This window comes from Suncus etruscus, chromosome 7, assembly GCF_024139225.1.
Source record: "Suncus etruscus isolate mSunEtr1 chromosome 7, mSunEtr1.pri.cur, whole genome shotgun sequence".
NCBI lineage: Eukaryota > Metazoa > Chordata > Mammalia > Eulipotyphla > Soricidae > Suncus > Suncus etruscus.
In genome coordinates, this window is record NC_064854.1 from 53,999,922 (window position 1) to 54,020,582 (window position 20,661).

Genomic DNA, 20,661 nt, shown 5'->3' on the forward strand with positions numbered 1-20,661 from the left:
TAAAACTTTAAAGATGAAGGAGAGCTGATAAATAATTCTCATTTTTCATAAAGGAGTAAGGGACACCAATCATAGATCCTCCATCAGAAGCAGGAAAACTCATTGTAAACCAATTCATTCTCAACATAGAAGGTTCTCAGCAGTCTTTGATCACTGCATAATCTAGAAGTCCAGTTAAATTCTCACTGGAGGGAGAAAAAGTATTGCTAGGGGCTCAAAATAGCACTGTGAAGAGCACAGAAAAAAAAAAAAGAAAGAAAGAAAGAAAGAAAGAAAGAAAGAAAGAAAGAAAGAAAGAAAGAAAGAAAGAAAGAAAGAAAGAAAGAAAGAAAGAAAGAAAGAAAAGAAAAAAAATACTAGATCAAAATTAAAAACCAAAAATCAAATCTTTTTTGACTCAAAGGACAATGGAGAATGGGAAAAACAGTTACAGAGAATGAGAAAGGCCTCGTGGATCCCTGATCCAATAAGCTTAAGTCAGGGATGTAGAGTGTGTTAAGAACCCTCACAGCCACACAACAACAAAACTCATTTTCCAAAAATTGGCCAAGCACTTGAAGCCAGGTCAGCCAACACAAGAAAGTTGCCAGTATCACATTAGGGAAATGTGAGCAAAGCCACAGCAGGCTGCCACCTCACATCCATGCAGACAGCTATAGTTAGGAAAAGAAAAATATTGGGGTTACAGCCATAGAATAGTGGGGAGGATGCTTGCCTTGCATGTAGCTGACCTGATTTGGATCCCCAGGATCCCACACAGCCCCAAGCATTGCTGTGAGTGATTCCTAAGTATAGAATCTGGAGTAAGCCCTGAGCACCACCAGGTGTGACCCAAAAACAAAACAAAACAAAAACAAACAAACAAAAAATAATAAAAAAAATAAAAAAAATTAAAATAGGATCACTGCTTGAGTATAGAACAATCAAGACCACTCATGGCTGGTGGGAATGTCAAATGCTTTCCTGGTAGTTGACCTGTTTGTATCTAATTAGCCCCTGAGCTACATACATTCTTACCTATTGTAGGTGATTTTTCAGAATATATTTTGAAGTCATCACTGATCTTCTCTATGGCTTTTTTTGGATATTTAGAGCTGAGTTCCTCAAAGGACATTCTCTCCACATCTATCAAGGGAGGCAAACAAGGATAGGGCTGCAAGTGGGCTTAAAAGTTCATTTACTCTCTGGATTCCTTTGCCCTGTTGAAGATATAGACTTTCAAATGTTATCTATGGAAATGGAGCAATAGCAAAGCAGGTAGGGCACTTGCCTTGCATGTGACTGACCTTGCTTTGATCCGACGTCCCATAGGGTCCCCTGGACCTACCAGGAGTGATCCCTGAACACAGAGCCCTGAGTAAGCCCTGAGCACTGTAGGAAATGGTACCCAAATACAAAATGTTATTTTGGACATGTAGCCCCAAACCACTCTCACAAAGTGCTCTTTAGTGAGTGTTTTATTTACGTCAGAGGAAGAAGTTGGGTTCACACCTGGCAGTACTAAGTGGCACTTCAAAATACTATTTTTGAGGGGCCGGGCGGTGGCGCTGGAGGTAAGGTGCCTGCCTTGCCTGCGCTAGCCTAGGACGGACCGCGGTTCGATCCCCCGGCGTCCCATATGGTCCCCCAAGAAGCCAGGAGCAACTTCTGAGCGCATAGCCAGGAGTAACCCCTGAGCGTCACAGGGTGTGGCCCAAAAACCAAAAAAAAAAAAAAAAAAAAAAAAAAAAAAAAATACTATTTTTGAGGGGGTCACACTGGGCTGTGCATAGGGGACCCTTTGCAGTGCCAGGGATAGAGCAGGATCTGCACTGGGCGGGTCCCCCACCCCCAACCCATCAAAGGACCAGTTTCTCTCATTTTGGAGAGGGAAAGACAGACACAAAGATACACTTCGAAGTGCTTTGGATGTGATTCTTGGTGAAAATTTGGTGACGTAAATGGAGCAGGCCAGGCTGATCAGAGATATAAAATGAAGTGCCCCTGACCACCTCCTCATGATGGTGAGCTCATTGTTCTCTCCGGGCCATACCTCAAACATTTTTTGATTGAGAGAAAATCATAATTGTGTTGTACAGGGCAGTCTCAGTTGTACAGGGATAGCAAGTCTGCTATCCCAGACCAGAACACTAACATTTCCCAGTCATTTATAGAAGGGTCTGAAGCAAAGTAAAAACCAAAGCTGGGGGCACACCTTACCTTCTAGAAACACAGGGGGTTTCAGTTCTACCTGGAGAGAGCCACCCTGCTCAAGGTTCTCCAAGGCTACTTTTTCCCACTGCAGAGAATCCATTGCTTTCATGGTAGCCAAGCCCTGGCTCAATTCTAGTGACTCCTGGAGTCGTTTATAAAGAAGAACGTTCTTCTCTTTGCTTATGGACTCTTTTTTCTGAAACTCAGTGGTGATCGACTTGGTCTGGGTCTAAAAAAAAGTAGGTGGAGGGCAGACTGCATTGGCTGGAAAGAGGTGACCCCGAAGAAAGCCCAGTCCTCTTGCACTTCAGGAGTATCTGAACTTTGCTGCTATTGGCTAAGAACCATAACATTTTGTTTCCCATTGGCTAAAACAAATGGTCCCTTGCTTTCTGTTGATCAAGAACCATGATATCTTATTTCCTATTGGCTAAGAACCATGACCCTTTATTTCCCATTGGCTAAACACTATAATCTCTTGCTTCTCATTGGCTAAGCACAATGGCCTCTTGCTTTCCATTGATCAAGAACCATGACATCTTGCTTCTTATTGGCTAAGAATCATGACCTTTATTTCCCATTGGCTAAGCACCATGGGGACTTACTTCTCATTGACTAAGAACCATGAAATCTTGCTTTCTATTGGTCAAGAACCATGGCCCCTTGCTTCCCATTGACTAAGCACTATGGCCTCTTGCTTCTCATTGGCTGAGAACTAAGCTCCTTCTATACCCACCCTGTTCTCCTATAATCAAATGCATTTGCTCTAGGGGAGAAATTCCAGGCTAAGGGGATTTTTTTTTTCCAAGGCAGCTTTTTTTTGCTCAGGAAATTTAATCTTTAGATACCAACCTCCAGTTATTTCTGGGAGAAATTAAAAATCTTGACTGAAACACTCAAAGCCTAAAAGCCTGTTTTCCCCCCACCCCAGCACTATGATTGCCCCACCCCAACTCCAGGTGCCTCCTACGGTGAAATTGAGAAACGAAATGTCCTCTTCTTTCAGAAATTCAGCATACCATTGGCTGAGCAACTGAAACAAAAACAGACTTGAGGTTACACAGAGGCGATGCTCCCTCCACTTGCTGCTTCCCTAATTGCTGTGCTCAAAAGAAAGGGGCTGGAATTACAGAGGAGGGGTTCCCACCTTTGGGAATGGAATCCCAAATTAGGCATGAGTCAAATCCCCAGAAGCTTAATTTCCTGAGTGACATCTGCAGGTGGAACAGTCTTGCTCTCATCACAGCTTAGTAACAAAATTATGAAGAACAGCATTTCAGGACTGCAGAGGGGAATTTGCCTTGCACACTGGTGACCTAGGTTTGATTTTCAGCATCCCATATGCTCTGCTGAGCCTGGCCAAAGTGATCGCTGAACACAGAGCCAGGAGTAAGCCCTGAATACTGCCTGGTGTGACCCAAAAGAAAAAGAAAAATTCAATAAACATAGGGGTGTAAAGAATTTTAACCCAATTTTAATGATTTTTTTTTATAAATTATTTTTACCACACCTCGTAGTGCTTAGGGCTTACTCTTGGCTCTGCCCTCATGGATCACTCCTGATGAGCTCAGACCACCATATGGGATTCCAGGAATTAAACCTGGGCCTGCTACATGCAAGGCAAGTACTGACTTTTAATTCTTTTCACCAATTCTCCCAAAGCAGAAATGCTGAATTTCTAGTGACCTCTACCTTAAACTTCTTCTTGTTTATTCTTTGTTCTTTTATTTTGCTTCGGAGCCACACCAGTGGTGCACAGGGATTAACTCCTGGCTGTGTACAGAGAACTCTATACAGTGCCAGGGATGGAATCAAGGTCTGCTTCAGATAAGGCAAGCGCCTTTTGCTCTGTTGGGTACATCAAGGTTTCTCTGGGGAGTTTTCTGTTTGCTTGGCCAGATTTGACCTGATCACCTCCCAGACACAAATCCCTTCCTCAGAGGCCAGGAAACACCAACCTTGCAGATCTCCTCCTGGGCTTTGGGGACCCAGAGGTTGACATCCCCAGAAGGCAGCATCTCCCGCAAGCCCCGGAGGGTCCTCTGCTTCAGGGGCAGTGGTGGGCTGGTTTGCTCATTGAGGTAGAGCTCACAGATCCGGTTGCCCAGCACATGCAGGAACACAGCATTCCCAGTGTTGCGGTTGTGCATTAGGACGCTGAGGAAATGGTTCAGGTCCTGCCATAGCTCCAAGAGCTTGATCTCCACCTTGAGGTCCCGCTTCTTCAGGTGGGTGTGAAAAGGCCCACCGGCATAGATATCGGCACTCAGAGCCCAGCGGATGGACTCCAGGGAGAATTTGTGCTTTGGGGCCTTCCTAGCCGTCAGGTGAGATGTCTGGTAAATGATGGGGGTGATGGTGCGTAAGTGAAGGTGGAAGTTCTTCTCAAAAAGACCTTCCATCTGCAGGCTGGGCTTGGTGTCCTTCCTATTGGCTGCTCTTCCAGTGCAGAGCTGGTCCCTGTCTAGGAAACTGAACATCTTCTGCTTGGTGAGGGGCACTTTTGCAGGAGGCAGGGACAAAGCATATCTTCCTTCCTCCTCCTCTTCCTTTTCCTCCTCTTCCTCTTCCTCCTCCTTCTTCAGGGCACACGGCTGCCAGGGCATCAGGATACTCCTATTGGCACCAGAGATCATCTTCTGAGACCACGAGTCCTCTTTGATCATCTGCCACATCTTCCTCTTCATCTTCTGGCTTGAGTACTGCCTCTGGGGGTGAGTGCTGGTCTTGATACTCATGTTCAGAGGCACCTCCGCATCATGCGTGTAGCAGATGCTGCAGGTGCGGGTGTCATACTCCTGCATGAGGCCCTGGCACTGCTCCTCCCTGGCCAGGACCATCTTGGCATGCATATAGAAGTTGGGAAGCCAGTAGCTCTGAAGCTTGAAGAGTGCCACTTTCTGCATGTGGCTCAGGATCTCTCTCCTGGTAGTGGACTGGTTGGGGTGCCAGATGGAGAGGTTCAGGAGGGACTCTGGAACAGAGACAGAAACATGGTCATGCGCCTACAGTGACGAGGCCAAGGGACTGGTTGTTTCATGTCTGTCAGCTCAACTTTGTTCAGGGGGAACCCTGGGACAGGGCTGGGCTGAGGGTATAGTGAGTTTTTTTTTGGGGGGGGGGAGATTATTGGGCAATATCCGGTGCTGCTCAGGTGTTACTCCTGGCACTGCACTCAGAAATCATTCCTGGCAGGCTAGGGGGACCATATGGGATGTGGGAGATTGAACATGGGTTGGCCATGTGCAAGGCAAACGCCTTCCCTATTGTGCTATTGCTCTGGTCCCTAGTGAGCTTAGTTATATGGTCGGTACAGCTTCCAGAAATCCCTTTGAACTTCTTCCTTTTTTCCCTCTAGAAAGGAGGATTCTATATGTTTTTCAGTATTTGTGAGATAGATGCCTCCCAACAAGATTCCTTGGGATTGGATGTGACTGGAGGAGGAGTATAAATGGAATCATCTGAGGGAGTTTTTAGGTCTTTTAAAAAATCACAAACTCAAGCCCGGAGAGATAGCACAGCGGCGTTTGCCTTGCAATCAGCCGATCTAGGACCTAAGGTAGTTGGTTTGAATCCCGGCATCCCATATGGTCCCCCGTGCCTGCCAGGAGCTATTTCTGAGCAGACAGCCAGGAGTAACCCCTGAGCACCGCCGAGTGTGGCCCCCCCCCAAAAAAAATCACAAACTCTCAGTTGTCTATATGATTAGAGAGGAAGAGGGTGATTAATGTCAGAGAGAAAAATATTTGGGTTGTAGTGATAGCAAAGCCATCAGGTGCTTGCCTTATATACAGCCAACTTGAGTTCAATCCCTTGAAACCCATATGGCCCCTTCAGCCCCCCAGGGAGTGATACCTGAGTATCACTCAGGAGTAAGTCGTGAGTGCCACTGAGTGTGGCCCAAAAACTGGAGAGAGAAAAAAATATACATGGGGCCAATTGCCCAATAACTGGATCCTAATTGGTTTGCATGCTTGTTGGTGAATCATTCCAGAAACATCCCTGGAAAAATCACACCTTAAGGATAGACTTAAGGTAAGCCTTAAGCCTAAGGACAGCAGGTTACTACCCACCTCTTCTTGCTCAAGGCTGGAGTCCCCACCACTATCACCAATCCATAGTCATGGTGAGGGCGACCAGTAAAGCCAGGGGATTGGGCTGGCAGTGCCTGGACTGAAGGATGGTATATCCAAGATGCTTTTGGGGGGGTATCTTACTGATGTTCATGTTGCAGAGTGTCACCACCCTGGAACCCTCCTGCAGGTGGGTGGCCTTCAGTACAAGGAGGAGAGACAGATAATGATCTTTCATTTCCACATCCATCTCATCAATGCTCAGGATCTTCTCAGCAAGAATCCAGAAATCAAACAACTCTTCACCTATGAGGCAGATAAGTAGGACCAGGGTTATCAAATCTGCAGACACTGAGGGGGCGGTGTCTGGGGCTGAGAGATGGTATGGGGTGGGGAGGTACTACTGGTCTTGCATGTGGTTGACCTGGGTTTGAACTCTGGCACTACATATGGTCCCCTGAGTACTACCTTGAGCACAGAGTTAGGAGTAAGGCCCTAAACAGGACTAGTTGGGGCCCAAAATAAAAGCAACAAAAGTGATTGCTTCTGGGATAGTTGCTAGTTCCTGCCCCTACCCTTGCCCACCAACCAGTTCCACTGCCATTCCTCTGGGTTAAATTATCATCTGCAGAAATTTAAAAAAAAGCCTTATCCTGGTCTGGATAGGGAGGACTAGGGGTCTTTAGGCCTTTTTTCAGTTAAAAAAAAAAAACTATCAGTTGAGGGACTGGAGAGAGAATGCAGGAGTTAAGGCACTTGTCTTGTACGTAGCCAAAAAAAAGTTTGAGCCCTGGTACCCCAAATGGTCCCCTAAGCATCACCAGCCCTACTGCTGTGCTATCACGCTGGTCCCAGGAGTAATTTCCGAGTTAGTAGCCAGGAGGAACCCATGAGGATCACTGACTGTGCCCCCCCAAACAAAAACAAATAAAAAACTGATACCTACATTGCATTATAAAGCTTTAAAATGTTTTTAGGTCTCCAGGGGCTCTGCACACAGTGCTCACTCCTGGTGGTGCTTGGGGATCTTATGGGATGCCAGGGATAGAACCCAGGTCACATTGAAGGCAAGTGCCTTCCCTGCTGTACTATAACTCCAGCCTCTAGAGCCATTTTCTGTGGCACTGGGAACATGCATCACTATTGTAACTCCACCCTGGTTTTGGCTAAAGGTGGAGTCAGAATTACAAAAGGGTCTTTATATTTCAGAGAAGGGGGAAATGTAACTCCACCCTGGATTTAGGTGTATATACCTGAGACCCGCCCTTTTCTGGGAGGGGTCTCCCATTCCGGGGAGTGGTCTTGGAAGGTTATATAAAGCCTTTGACCCAGGGGATTATGGTCTTTGCCCTTTTGGGCTTTGCCTCTTTTGGTCTTTGACCAGCATGGAGGTCAAAGGGAGATGGCTGAAAGGAGTTAAGATGCAGGGCTAAGAATAACTAGTGCTTGAAAGGTTATGATGTAGGCCACACACATGTGGTGAATAGGGTATAAATAAAGCTGATGCTTCCTGATGCCTGCCTGTGAGTGAGTTCAATACCCGTCACTTTCCTGAACCCCAGACCCGCCGGTTGATGGGGGATGAAGCCACGTGGCCAGGGCCTAAGGACAAAGGCATCCATCCTTCACCATCCACTTCCATCCAGATCCATCTTTAATTATTTGATTCTACACACTATCTGTAGAGCACAGGGCCTTCTGGGAAGGGTGAGACTGAGCAGGAGCCCAGGATAAGCTCCAGGCACCCACCTGCGCTGCCCTTGAGGTAGGTGGAAAAGCGCCACATGTTTCGCACACTGCTGATGCATTTCTGGAGCAGCCACTGGTCAGCCTTCTTCCACTTCATCATACTGGCTGCCAGGAGAAGGGAGAGAGGAAGTGAACCTGATTGAAGGCTCACATCTGGACCTCCATCTGGAATGGGTAGGAAAACGGGAATCCACAGAAGGACTGGGTCCTACCGGGGTGCTCTCAGAGGAGAGGGGCATGTCCCTGCACTGCTGAAGCCTTGGCAGCTGCATCCACATCCCACAATTACCACCATGCCAATGGCCCAAATTCATCACTGATCTCTGCAGAGATGCTTAAAGGACCAAAACTCCAGGTATTTTGGTATTGGGGAGGGTGAAGATTTTTTTGGTCTTCTCAGGGTGAATGAGGGCAACTCCTCCCACTTTTCCATACTTCTAGAAGCCCTGGTCACAGGTATGACCCACAGCTGAGGCCATGTTAGCTACAGAACTGGGGATTCTTAGAGAGTGCAGCTGTAAATGTGTCTACATGACACCTCCTAATTTTTCAATATTGACAGCCCAGTAGGAAGGCACCAAATTAAAGTGCTACATCAAAGTAGCAAAGTAGCATAGAAACTACCTAATGTTTTTTTTTTTTTTTTTTTTTATTTTTGGGCCACACCCGGCGGTGCTCAGGGGTTACTCCTAGCTGTCTGCTCAGAAATAGCTCCTGGCAGGCACGGGGGACCATATGGTACACTGGGATTCGAACCAACTACCTTTGGTCCTGGATCGGCTGCTTGCAAGGCAAACGCCGCTGTGCTATCTCTCCAGGCCCGAAACTACCTAATGTTAACAAACAAAACCAATAACACAGAATGATCCACCAGCAACAAACAGCTTAGTAATAGCTTCAGACAATGACTTAATGACCCCATTGAGAGAGATAACAATTTTCACAAATATTCTTTTGCTAAAGTTTTTCCCCCTGATAATTCCATTACCACTTAGTTGCATATAGCAATATAAAGTACCATGTTTTCCCCAAAACAAAACATCCTCTGAAAATAAGGCCTACATACAGGTTTCTTTCTGGGTGAAATATAAGGCATCACCCAAAAAATATGGCCCCCCTAGGTTCTGTCTTGGAAGGAAAATTAATTTACCGTAAACTGGTTGCTAGGGCTGCCCTAAATGGCTACTGTAGGACTTACAGTTTGTCTGGTTTGTGTTGACAACTACTGTACTACCATACCATATACAGGTAATGAATTTCCTTTATTTTCATTTAACAATAAATATGTACCATATTCTTCTTCATGGAAAAATAAGATATTCTCTGAAAATAAGACCTAGTACATCTTTGGAAGCAAAAATTAATATAAGACACTGTCTTATTTTCGGGGAAACAGGGTAAATTATTTCATACCTACCAAAGGGGCAGACTTGGGGTTAGCTGGGAATCCAGGGACAATTATGGAGAAAATGTTATGCTAGTGGTGGGATTGATATTGGAACATGAAATGCCAACTTTGTAAACCACAAAGTTTAAATAAAATAAGTAAAATGTAAACACACATACACACACAAACACACACAGGAAGACTAGGTCCAGATGATGAGGCCCTTTCCAGGGGGCTTTCCACATTGCACACTAAGCATAGACATTCTCCATTCAAAGCTTCTCATCTCAACAGTCTTCCCAGTCCACTGAAGGAGGGTGCCCCCTAATTTTTCCATTAGATTGAGGAGGGATTTATGTATGGCAGAATTTGATTTAAAAATTCCAATGATGGGATTTGTTTTGTTTTGGGGCCACACCTGGCAATTCTTAGGGCTTACTTCTGGTTCTGCACTCAGGGGTAAATTCTGGTAGACTCAGGATTGCTGGAGATCAAACCTGGGTCAGTGGTGTATAAGACAAGTGCCCTCCCTACCTACTACTCTGGCCCCAGGATTCATTTTTTTTCCACTTACACAGCATTTTATTCATGTTAAGTTTATGATGCACTTGTTGAGACAAAGGAGATAAGTCACATATAACATTCAGGAATCTAAAATGAACAACAATCTCTTAACTGTAACATTATTACAGTTAGCAACTGCTATTACAGCTAGGTGCTATTTATGAATTTATTTTCCATTAAAAATTTTTTATGGGGCCGGGCGGTGGTGCTAGAGATAAGGCGCCTGCCTTGCCTGCACTAGCCTTGGACAGACCATGGTTTGATCCCCCAGCGTCCCATATGGTCCCCCAAGCCAGGAGCAACTTCTGAGTGCATAGCCAAGAGTAACCCCTGAGCGTTACCGGGTGTGGCCCAAAAACCAAAAAACAAAAGTTTTTTATTATAACACTGATCTATCAAATTACAGTCATTCCAGGCATTAACTGGTCCAACACCCATCCAACCATCATGTGACCTTCCCTTCACTAGTGTCCCCAATCTCTCAACCACCACCCGAGCCTGCCCCCTTGGAGGCACAAACACATTTACTTCATATAAAGCCAATGGAATAGTCAAAATGTAGATCAATAAGAGCCAACAAATAGTAATTGTGTTATATCTCCCATGGGGTTATTGAAGTCACTGAGCATTGAGTGGGCTGTGTTTGGTCCTAGCTGAGCTGCTGTGTAATAGTCCAGACTCCCTGAGCATGGTTGACTTCGCAATGAATGGAATCCTTGCCTTTTAACTTCCCTGGGGCAGAACTTCATTTCTTTTGGCTAGTTGAACTAGAAATCAACTCCACCCTCCATGAAAATTGTGTTTTCTTATACTTTTATTTTTTAAGCAACAGCTGACAGTGATCAGAGTTTACTCCTGGCTTTGTGCTCAGGAATCACTCTGTTGGGCTCAGGGGCCTTATGGGATGATTGAAACTGATCAGTGACATTGTAAAGCAAGAGCCCTCTCTGCTATGCTAACTTTCCAGCCCAGAGTCCTTCAATCTTTCATCAACAGTGTACTACTTGCTTGCTAATTGCCAAGTACCAGGTTGGGCATTCAAGGTACATCTACAAGCAGAATCAAAATTCCTCCAGATGCAGAATAAAAATTGGGGAGCTTGTAAGTGAGAGAAAGAGACACACACACAGGGACACTCACATACATGCACCCACACATGTACATATACTCAGACATACATATAATCACACATTCTCACTCAGAATCACACATGTATAGTCATATAAACATTCACACACACTCTCACAAACATGCATGCAAAATAACACAATACTTAACCCACAATCACATACACATATACACAGATACACACATGCAAACACACATAACACACATACACATATGCAGGCTGACCTCCTTCTGGGGACTTGATGAAGCTGATGAGCTCCTGGCAGAGAAGGTAATGGAAGCACAAGTCTGTCTTGCAGAAAAGGGGCAGCCGGTACTTCTCCAACCATATCAGCAGCCCTTTGTACTTTGCAATCTAGAGAGAAGATAAAAATGGAGCCCAACTTTGTGGGCATTCCCTCCCCCAACTTCCTGGGGGGGGAGAGAAAGAGAGAGAGAGAGAGAGAGAGAGAGAGAGAGAGAGGCAGAGAGAGAGAGGCAGAGAGAGAGAGAGGCAGAGAGAGAGAGAGAGAGAGAGAGAGAGAGAGAGAGAGAGAGAGAGAGGCAGAGAGAGGCAGAGAGAGGAGGAGGCAGCAAGGAAGCAAAGCAGCAAGGAAGCACAGAGAGCTTCTGGGAGACAGAGGCAGATATAGCCAGAGGAGGAGCAGACAAGAAGCTGCTTGGAAAAGGCTTAGCATAGAAGCCATGTGAAGAAACACACATGACAGTTAGGGCTGTGAAATAAAGCTGGCTTACTCCTGAAATTTTAACTGACTGCTCACGAATTTCTATGCCGTTGTCCTGCATCTTCAGAACCGCAGGCAGAGGGGTAAAAGGCGCTGTGCTGAGAAAGGCCTCACCCCAACACTAGGACTATAGACTTAATATTTTATATTAAAACAACACAAACTGCCAAGAAATGCAGCTTGGCATGGGGTAAGACATAACCTCACGTTTGGGGCCTTTGATCCAAGAAGATGTGTGGATGAAAACCTATATACAAGGGGCTAGAGTCAATGGGTATAAGTGGCTGACCTGGGTTTGATCCCTGGCATCCCATAAGGTCCCCTTAGCACCAAAAATAATTCTGAGCAGAGAGTCATAAGTAACTCCTGAGCACTGCTGGGTGTGGACCAAACTCCCTTCCAAAAAAGAATACCAATAAACCAATAGAAAAACCAATAGAAACTGCCACCCCATCGGAGGCAAATCCATCCCCCGCTGGATACTTCCTGGATCTTTCCTCTATGAGATTTACTCATGTAGGCACAGGTAGTAAGGCCAAACCTGTGCCTGACCGTCTGCCCTTGGCTCTGCCCTCTGGGTCTTGTTTCCATGTCTATTCACACGCTACCCCCCTTCAGCTTCACAGCCCAGCCTACCACTCTTACTTACCAAGTTGGGGGGGATTTCCGGCCATAGGCTCCACTGAGCCAGCTCAACAGTGTAAAATGGCATCTGACCAAAAACCTGTGAAACAATCAAGAAAACAACCACAACCCTGCAAGAGCAATTCTTGGGGCCACAGATTGGAGGGCTCAGGGGACCTGAACTCTTCGTGTATTCCATGGAATCAATATGATATGCATAGACAATGAACGTTCACCCCACCGCAAACCTTCACTGCCACATTCATCTGTCTTAGGACTCTGAATTTAAAATAATGTGTTTGGGTCACACCCAGCAATATTCAGGGGTTATGCCTGGCTCTGTGCTTAGAGATCATTCCTGGTGGTGCTTGGGACACAAGGGGATGCCAGGGATCAAACCCAGGTCTGCTACATGCAAGGCAAATGCCCTTCCTGCCATACTATCTTTTTGGCAATTCTGGTGGATATTTATTGGCTCAAATTAATGTTTTGAGTTTGGTAAGACCTTGATTAAAAACAAACCAGGGGCTGGAGAGGTGGCGCTAGAGGTAAGGTGTCTGCCTTGCAAGCGCTAGCTAAGGAAGGACCGAGGTTCAATCCCCAGTGTCCCATATGGTCCCCCCAAGCCAAGAGCGATTTCTGAGCACATAGCCAGGAGTAACCCCTGAGCATCAAATGGATGTGATCCAAAAACCAAAAAAAAAAAAAAAAAAAACCAAAAAAAAAAACAAAACAACTAGTTGGCATCAGGCTCCACGAGATTCACCAGTCAACGCTAGCTCAAGCCATTGGCATTACCATTGGCAAATGCTTACCGGGAGAGAAAGAAACGTGTTGAAAAAGTCAACAAAGGTGACATCCTCTAGCAGAATAATAAGATTTGTAGAACCGACGATCTCTAGATGGGAAGGGGAGAAATGCCAGCATGAACCAGGATAGCGTTAGGATAAAAAAGCAAGTGGGTGGGGCCAGAGTCCCATAGAGGGAGGATGGTTGCTTTGCATGCAACTTATCAGGTTCCATCCTCAGCATCTCATATGGTCTCATGAGCACCGCCAGGAGTAATTTCTGAGCACAGAGCCAGAAATAATGCCTGAGTGTTGTGGGATATGACCCAAGGCCAAAAATAAATAAATAATAAATAAATAAATAAAAAGGAAAAGAAAAAGAAGTGGGGATCGGAGAGCTGGCATGGGGGTGAAAGCACTTGGCCTGCATGTGTAGGTACAAGCAAGCTCAGTTAGAACCCAGCACTGCAGGGTTTTCTGAGCATAATTGGGGGTCTAGGTCATGCTCAGCACCACAGCCTTGGGCCCTTGCATGGGACCCTCTGGCTAACAAGCCTAAGGAGAGACCCCTGGATTCCTGAGCACCACTTGGGAGGTCCAGGAAGGAAAAAACATAAACCAAGAAACGAAGAAAAATGTTCACAGGACTGTCTAAGCCCCGTGACTGACCAGTCATTAGATATTTACAAAGAGAGGCAAGGAATAAAGGTGGGAACCTTTGTGGGTTTGGGGGCTTGCCCACAGGGGTGAGGGGTCAAATGGTCCAGGAAGTGCTTGGGGAAGGAGAGAGGAGGGCGAGGAAGTGGGCTTGGAACTAGGGGAATTCAGCAACACCAAGGGGCCTGCATAAGCCCAGTGGTAGGATGCTGAGTTTGTATTGTGAGGCCCTGAATCGAAAGGAAGGAAGAAAGGAAAGAAGGAAGGAAAGAAGGAAGAAAGGAAGGAAGGAAGGAAGGAAGGAGGGAGGGAGGGAGGAAGGAAGGAAGAAGGAAGGGAGGGAGGGAAGGAGAGAGGGAAGAACGGAGTGAGGGAGGGAAGAAGGGAGGGAAGGGAGGGAGGGAGGGAGGGAGGAAGGAAGGAAGAAGGAAGGAAGGGAGGGAGGGAAGGAGGGAGGGAAGAACGGAGTGAGGGAGGGAAGAAGGGAGGGAGGGAGGGAGGGAGGGGAGGAGGGAGGGAGGGAAGAAGGGAGGGATGGAGGGAGGGAAGAAGGGAGGGATGGAGGGAGGGAGGAAGGGAGGGAAAAGGAAAACAAAATTTCTTTTCTCTCTCTCTCTCTCTCTCTCTCTCTCTCTCTCTCTCTTTTGTTTTTTGGGTCACACCTGGCAGTGTTCAGAGGTTACTCCTGGCTCTATGCTCAAAAATCGCTCCTGGCAGGCTTGGGGACCATATGGGATGCTGGGATTTGAACCACCAACCTTTTACATGCAAGGCAAATGCCTTACCTCCATGCTATTTCTCCGGTCCCAGAAAACGAAATTTCTAAATAAAATTTTGAAAAAAAAAAATAGGGGCCGGGCGGTGGCGCAAGAGGTAAGGTGCCTGCCTTGCCTGCACTAGCCTTGGATGGACCGCGGTTCGATCCCCCGGTGTCCCATATGGTCCCCCAAGCCAGGAGCAACTTCTGAGCGAATAGCCAGGAGTAACCCCTGAGCGTCAACGGGTGTGGCCCAAAAACCAAAAAAAAAAAAAAAAAAAAAGAGGAAGAGAGAAAAAAAGAATGAAAAAAATTAGAACAAGAAAGGAAGGAAGAGGAAGAAGGGGAGGAAGGGAAGAAGGTGGGAAGTAAAAGATACCAGGGAACAGGGAACTGGGGCAAGATTAACACATTAATTCTGTGGGGTTTTTTTTGTGGGGAGTGGTGGTGCACATGGCAATGCTGATTATTCTGTGCTCATGAATCACTCCTGGGAAAGACAACAACATATGGGATGCCGGAGATCGATCCTGGATCTGCATTTGAAAGGCAAATGCTCTCCCTGCTGTACTATGGTGCCAGCTGTGGTTTCCTTTTTTGTTTGTTTGTTTTTATTTGTTGTTGTTGTTTTTGGCCATACCCAGTGGTACTCAAGAGTTACTCCTGGCTCTAGGCTCAGAAATCACTCCTGGCAGGCTCAGGGGACCATATGGGATGCTGGGAATCGAACCCAGGTCCATCCTGGGTCATCTGCGTGTAAGACAAAAATCCTAACACTGTGCTATCTCTCTATCCCCTGATTTCCTTTTATAGAGGGGTCACATCAACAGTGTTCATATTTGTCCCCCTAGGTAGGGGCCAGAGGAAGGATCTAACTCAAGTTCTCTCTTTTCCCAATTTCAGCTTGCTCCCCTAGAGTACTGTTGCCCTAGGAGACAATTTCTCCTCATGACTCACTATCACCTCTCCTGGAGAGGAGGGGCCGGCCTACAGTGACCCTAAAATTGAGCATCTTCCTTTATATGCTCTTGTACACATGGCAGCCTTGTAGGGGGCAGATGGCCTGGAGGACATCAAATCCATATGTGTGATCTCCAATAACTTTCCACAAGAGGGAGGCTCAGGAAGGACCCTCCCCCCCAACTCACCTGTGCTATTCATGTTACCATACTCTTCCCACAACTGTGACCAATACAGAGAACACACAGGATCAGGTGTTCTGAGGTTCCAGGTTCCACAGGAAGTGCCCAACTCATGCCCCCTGAGGCTTAGTCAGCACCCAGGGGACACACTGTACAGCTGCCTGGTCCTTCATTTATCCACACTACGTGGTGAAGCCTCATCCCCCACCCTTTCTCCCTAGGTAACTTGACCTTACCCGCAAGACCCCGCCCATTCCTGGGAGGGGTCTTGGAAAAGGTAGATAAGGTATGGACCAGAAGGGATTAGGGCTTTTGGCTGGCTCTCGAGAGCTTCTGGTCTTTGGCCAGCATGAAGCCCAAAGGGAAGATGGCTAAAAGGAGTTAAGAGGCAGGGCTAGCTAAGAATGACTGAATGCTTGAAAGGTTATGATATAGTCCACACATGTGGTGGATAGGGATGAATAAAGCTGATACTTCCTGATGCCTGTCTCTGGATGAGTCTAATTCCGTTCACCTAAACCTGGGACCCGCCGGCTAAGTGGGGGTTGCGGAGCCACGTGGCCTGGGGTGGCAAAGAAAGATCTCGCCATCCATCCTTCACCATCCACCACCATCGTTAATTATTTAATGCTACAACGTGGCCTGGTTCGTTTTTATTTGTTCCTCACCATACTCAGGGTTCACTTCAGGCTCTGTGTTCAGGTGCTCTCTCCTAGTGGGATTTAGGGTATTAGAGTTGGAACCCAGTGCCAGATGTCTCACTCATCCTATATCTCTAGCCTCCGAATTCTATGCTTCTTTGTTGTTGTTGGTTTGGTTTGGGGCCATACTCGGGGATGCTCAGGGCTTACTCCTAGCTTTGGACTCAGGAATTACTCCTGGTGATGCTCAGGGGCCATGTGGGAGGTGGGGTAACAAACCCGGATTGGCAGCATGCAAAGCAAATGCTCTCCCCACTGTGCTATTGCTCCAGCCCCAAATCCTATGATTTTTTCCCCTCATGACCCTATGTCTAAGTTTAACAGGCAGCACACAGACTTTAGCTCTGTTTCTGGGTCTTGCTTCTCCCACACCTCTAAAACTTCTCCTTGGCCTTCTGTCCATTTCATGGTTAATGCCAGGCCCACAGCAGATGCCTTTTCTGCGAGCCTGTGGGGGTGGCCGCCCTCTGGTGGATGGCAGTGAGATCACCCTCCTTCTCACCCATAAACTGTTGCTTTTGCTTTTTTGAGTTTCCTGCAGCAAGTTTTATTTTTTGTTGTTGTTGTTGTTGTTTTTGGGCCACACCCGGCGATGCTCAGGGGTTACTCCTGGCTGTCTGTTCAGAAATAGCTCCTGGCAGGCACGGGGGACCATATGGGACACCGGGATTCGAACCAACCACCTTTGGTCCTGGATCGGCTGCTTGCAAGGCAAACGCCGCTGTGCTATCTCTCCGGGCCCGCAGCAAGTTTTAGACCTCACGGAAAATGGAATCACTGTGGAATGCGCAGGCCTGCCAGGATGTGCAGACAGGCCCCATCGGAGCAGCAGACCTGACTGTTTCTTTGTGACAGGCCTCCAGTAAATTCTTCATGATTAGATGGATATTCACTAATCTTGTAGTTGTTGAATAACAGCCCTGGATGGGGTTGGATGGTGATGGAGGGGTCTTTCTCCTCTAGCTCAGGCCAGGTGTCTGCAACACCCTTCAGCCGGCAGGACTGAGGGTTCAGGATAGCCTCGAGGAGGACTCACATCAGTCAGGTTTCAGGAGACATCAGTTTTATTCAAGGCCCAAGCCACCTAGGCTACCCATTTAAACAGCCTATTCCAGCTGCCCTCTCATCTTAACATGTTTCTTCTACCTCCATCCTGCCAGCTCTCTCTCCTTCTGCTTCTTCCTTCCTTCCTGAATCTCTCCCAATCCATCCTCCAAATCTCCCTCCTGCCCCTGCGGGAACCTCTCTGTTACCTATCAAAGACCCCTCCCAGAAATGGGCAGGTCTTACTAGCAGATAAGGTTACAAAGGAGTGATGGGGGTAACAGTAGTATTTTTGACCTTGAAGATACTGTTATTACCTTATGATGCACCATGCTTGGGTACGGGGATTGACTACCTGGCACAAGTTTAGGCCTCCCCACTCTATGATCACTTAGACCCAGAGTCTGCTCCCTGCTAGTTTCACTGCTTTTAAATTCAAAGGGTTTGTCCTCATTAAACAACATCATGGCTTCAAGATGCTATGGATCCTCAACAGAGGCTTCGAGATGAGGAGAACTTTTAATATTAGGGACCACTACTAAGCACTGTTCAGGGGCCTCAGGTGCACCAGTACTTAGGTGCAAAGTGCTAGTGATCTCTGGGGCTCAATGTGGCAGTACCTAAGGGGACCATGTGATTGTGGGAATCAGACTCTGATGTACTTGGACCCCTAAAGATCTCCCTGGCCTTGAGTCTAGCTGTGCTCAGGACTAGCTGTGTGCTGGGCGGGGAGGGGTAGACACAGTATATTGGGAATTGAACCTGAGCACCCACCAGCATTCAGAGCCCTGATGAGCTCTCCTCTAGCAGAAGCACTTTTTCATGTTTGTGTTTCTAGAACATTCCTTTAAAAAAATAAATTGTGTTGCTTTTGATGTAAACCAAAGTTTGGGGGGTTGAGCATTAAGTTCCAATGCCCATATGAGCCACAATCAGCACTCAGAGCTGGAATTCTAGATGTATATTCTTTTAGGAATGGGGGGACTGCACCCAGGGACCCTGTAGAACTCCCCCCATGACCTTTCCTTGGATCTCAGGCTAACATCTGAATCCAACAGCAGCAAATTACCCCTAAGGCCATTATCTATCTCATTTCTTGCATCATGCTGGCCCCATGCTAACCACTCCCCTAAAAAACCAGGGAAGGCTCACAACTAAAATGGAGTTCTTTAGGAAGGAAAATGAGGACAATGACTATTTCAAAGGCAAGTCCATGAACCTTTTCATGGCAATATGTATGAAATGGAGGATCAGGAGCCAATGAGATAGTGCAGTGGACAGGGTACTGGCTTTGCACACAGCTGACCCAGGTTTAATCCCAGACACAACACAGGATTCCCCTGAGCTAGAAAGTATAAGTAGAATCAATGGGTGAGGCAGAAGCATTCATGTGACAGCCTAAGCTATGTCTTCCTTACCATTATTCTCAGAACTGGTCCCCTTTACTTTGGCAGAAGCCAAGACTCAAACAAGTGAGTTACCTCTTCCCCCATAGAAACAGAGAGAGAAGTGAGAGAAAAGACACAATGTGCTATTTCCAGAAGACTCTTGGGGTTTTTCTGCTGAGGCACAAGTCAGCACCCATCTGGACCCCACGGCTTACCCACCTCTCATGAACTTGCTGGTCTGAAAAGGCTGGTCCCTGAGATCCCAGACCTCCTGCCAACCATGCTATTCTGGAACATGCAGTCCTGAATGTCGAATTGCCCAGGGCATGGCGGGGTTGGGCTACTGGTGCTTTGCTATGTCACAGACACAGGACACTGCACACCTGAAGCAGTCCCCAAACCCTCAATTAGAGAAACCATCTAAAAACGAATCGTCTTTTGGAATGTTTCTCTGGCTGCCCTAGAGCATCATTGTGTGTTTTCAGGAAAAACAAGAGATTTTGCAGAAGATGAAAATCTCAGGGATTGGTGGTACCAAGGCCCCTTGTTTGCAGCCCAGGTGGGTAAGATCTGAGGGTTCGCTGTCCTCCAAAGCAAACGCTGGCCACTCTCCAAGGGCGTCTGCCTCCTCCTGGCTTCTGCTTCAAAGCGCCCCTAAGTCCCTGCGGCGGTTCTCTTGATCTGATGCTGTTTGCCCAGTTGAGGTCACTTGGGTCACTTGAACACAGAGGTCTGGGTGGCTCATCAGGACCAAGGTTTCTTTAAAGAAAGCAACTCTGGTCAGAGGGTCAACAGAAAAGGGGACACCCTCCCCATTTGAGGCCAGACCACAGCATCCCATAAAATTGATCCTTTTGACATTTTCTGACCCCATTTGTGTGTCTTCCAAAGTATCGCAGTCTCTTTGAGCAAGTGCCCCCTGGTATTGGTAGGTGCATGTAGTCCAAGACATTCTTTTGGGTAGCAAGGAATTGAGGGTGCATGTAGTCCAAGACATTCTTTTGGGTAGCAAGGAATTGAGGGGTACTCTTGGCCCACTGCCAAGCCTTCTCTCCTGAGTGTCTGAGTCTTAGCACTAGAAATGGGCAGTGGTACCCCAGACATACAACTAATTAATCTTTGATAAAGGGTCAAGAAATGCCAAATGAAGCAAGGAAAGCCTCTTCAGCAAGTGGTGTTGGGATAACTGGTCAGCTACGTGCAAAAAGCAAACTTAGACCTATATCTAACACCATGCACAAAGGGCAAATACAAATGGATTAAAGACCTTGATATCAGACCTGGAACCATAATACAGAAGAACACGTAGGTAAAACACTCCATGACATTGAGACTAAAGGCATCTTCAAAGAGGAAACATCACTCTTCAAACAAGTGGAAACAGAGATAAACAGACAGGACTATATTAAGCTGAGAAGTTTCTGCACCTCAAAGGAAATAGTGATAAGGATACAATAGTGATAAGGATACACAGAATGGGAGAAACTATACACCCAATATCCATCAGATAAGGGGTTAATATCTAAGATATACAAGTTACTGACAGAATTTAACAAGAAAAAAATCTGATCCCATCAAAAATGGGGAGAAGAAATGAACATACAATTTTTGAAAGAAGAAATACAAATTGCCAAAAGACACGAAAAAAATGCTCCACATAGTTACTCATTAAGGAGATGCAAATCAAAACAACAATGAGGTACCTTCTCACACCACAGAGACTGGCACACATCACAAAGTA

General features: G+C 46.6%; 1 protein-coding gene across 1 annotated transcript in view; it reads right to left on the reverse strand.

Moving 5' to 3' along the window:
* The window catches only part of RGSL1 (regulator of G protein signaling like 1), a 37,231-nt gene extending 21,425 nt beyond the window's left edge, over positions 1-15,806 (reverse strand). The window contains exons 1-11 of the mRNA XM_049777580.1: positions 15,794-15,806; positions 13,259-13,341; positions 12,469-12,543; positions 11,320-11,449; positions 8,016-8,120; positions 6,411-6,572; positions 4,840-5,167; positions 4,152-4,809; positions 3,164-3,226; positions 2,200-2,422; positions 1,018-1,125 (exon numbers count right to left, since the gene is read on the reverse strand). Of these exons, the coding sequence (XP_049633537.1) occupies positions 1,018-1,125; positions 2,200-2,422; positions 3,164-3,226; positions 4,152-4,809; positions 4,840-5,167; positions 6,411-6,572; positions 8,016-8,120; positions 11,320-11,449; positions 12,469-12,543; positions 13,259-13,341; positions 15,794-15,806 (1,948 nt within the window). The remainder of the gene's footprint in view (positions 1-1,017; positions 1,126-2,199; positions 2,423-3,163; positions 3,227-4,151; positions 4,810-4,839; positions 5,168-6,410; positions 6,573-8,015; positions 8,121-11,319; positions 11,450-12,468; positions 12,544-13,258; positions 13,342-15,793) is intronic.
* Between the last annotated feature and the right edge of the window lie 4,855 nt (positions 15,807-20,661).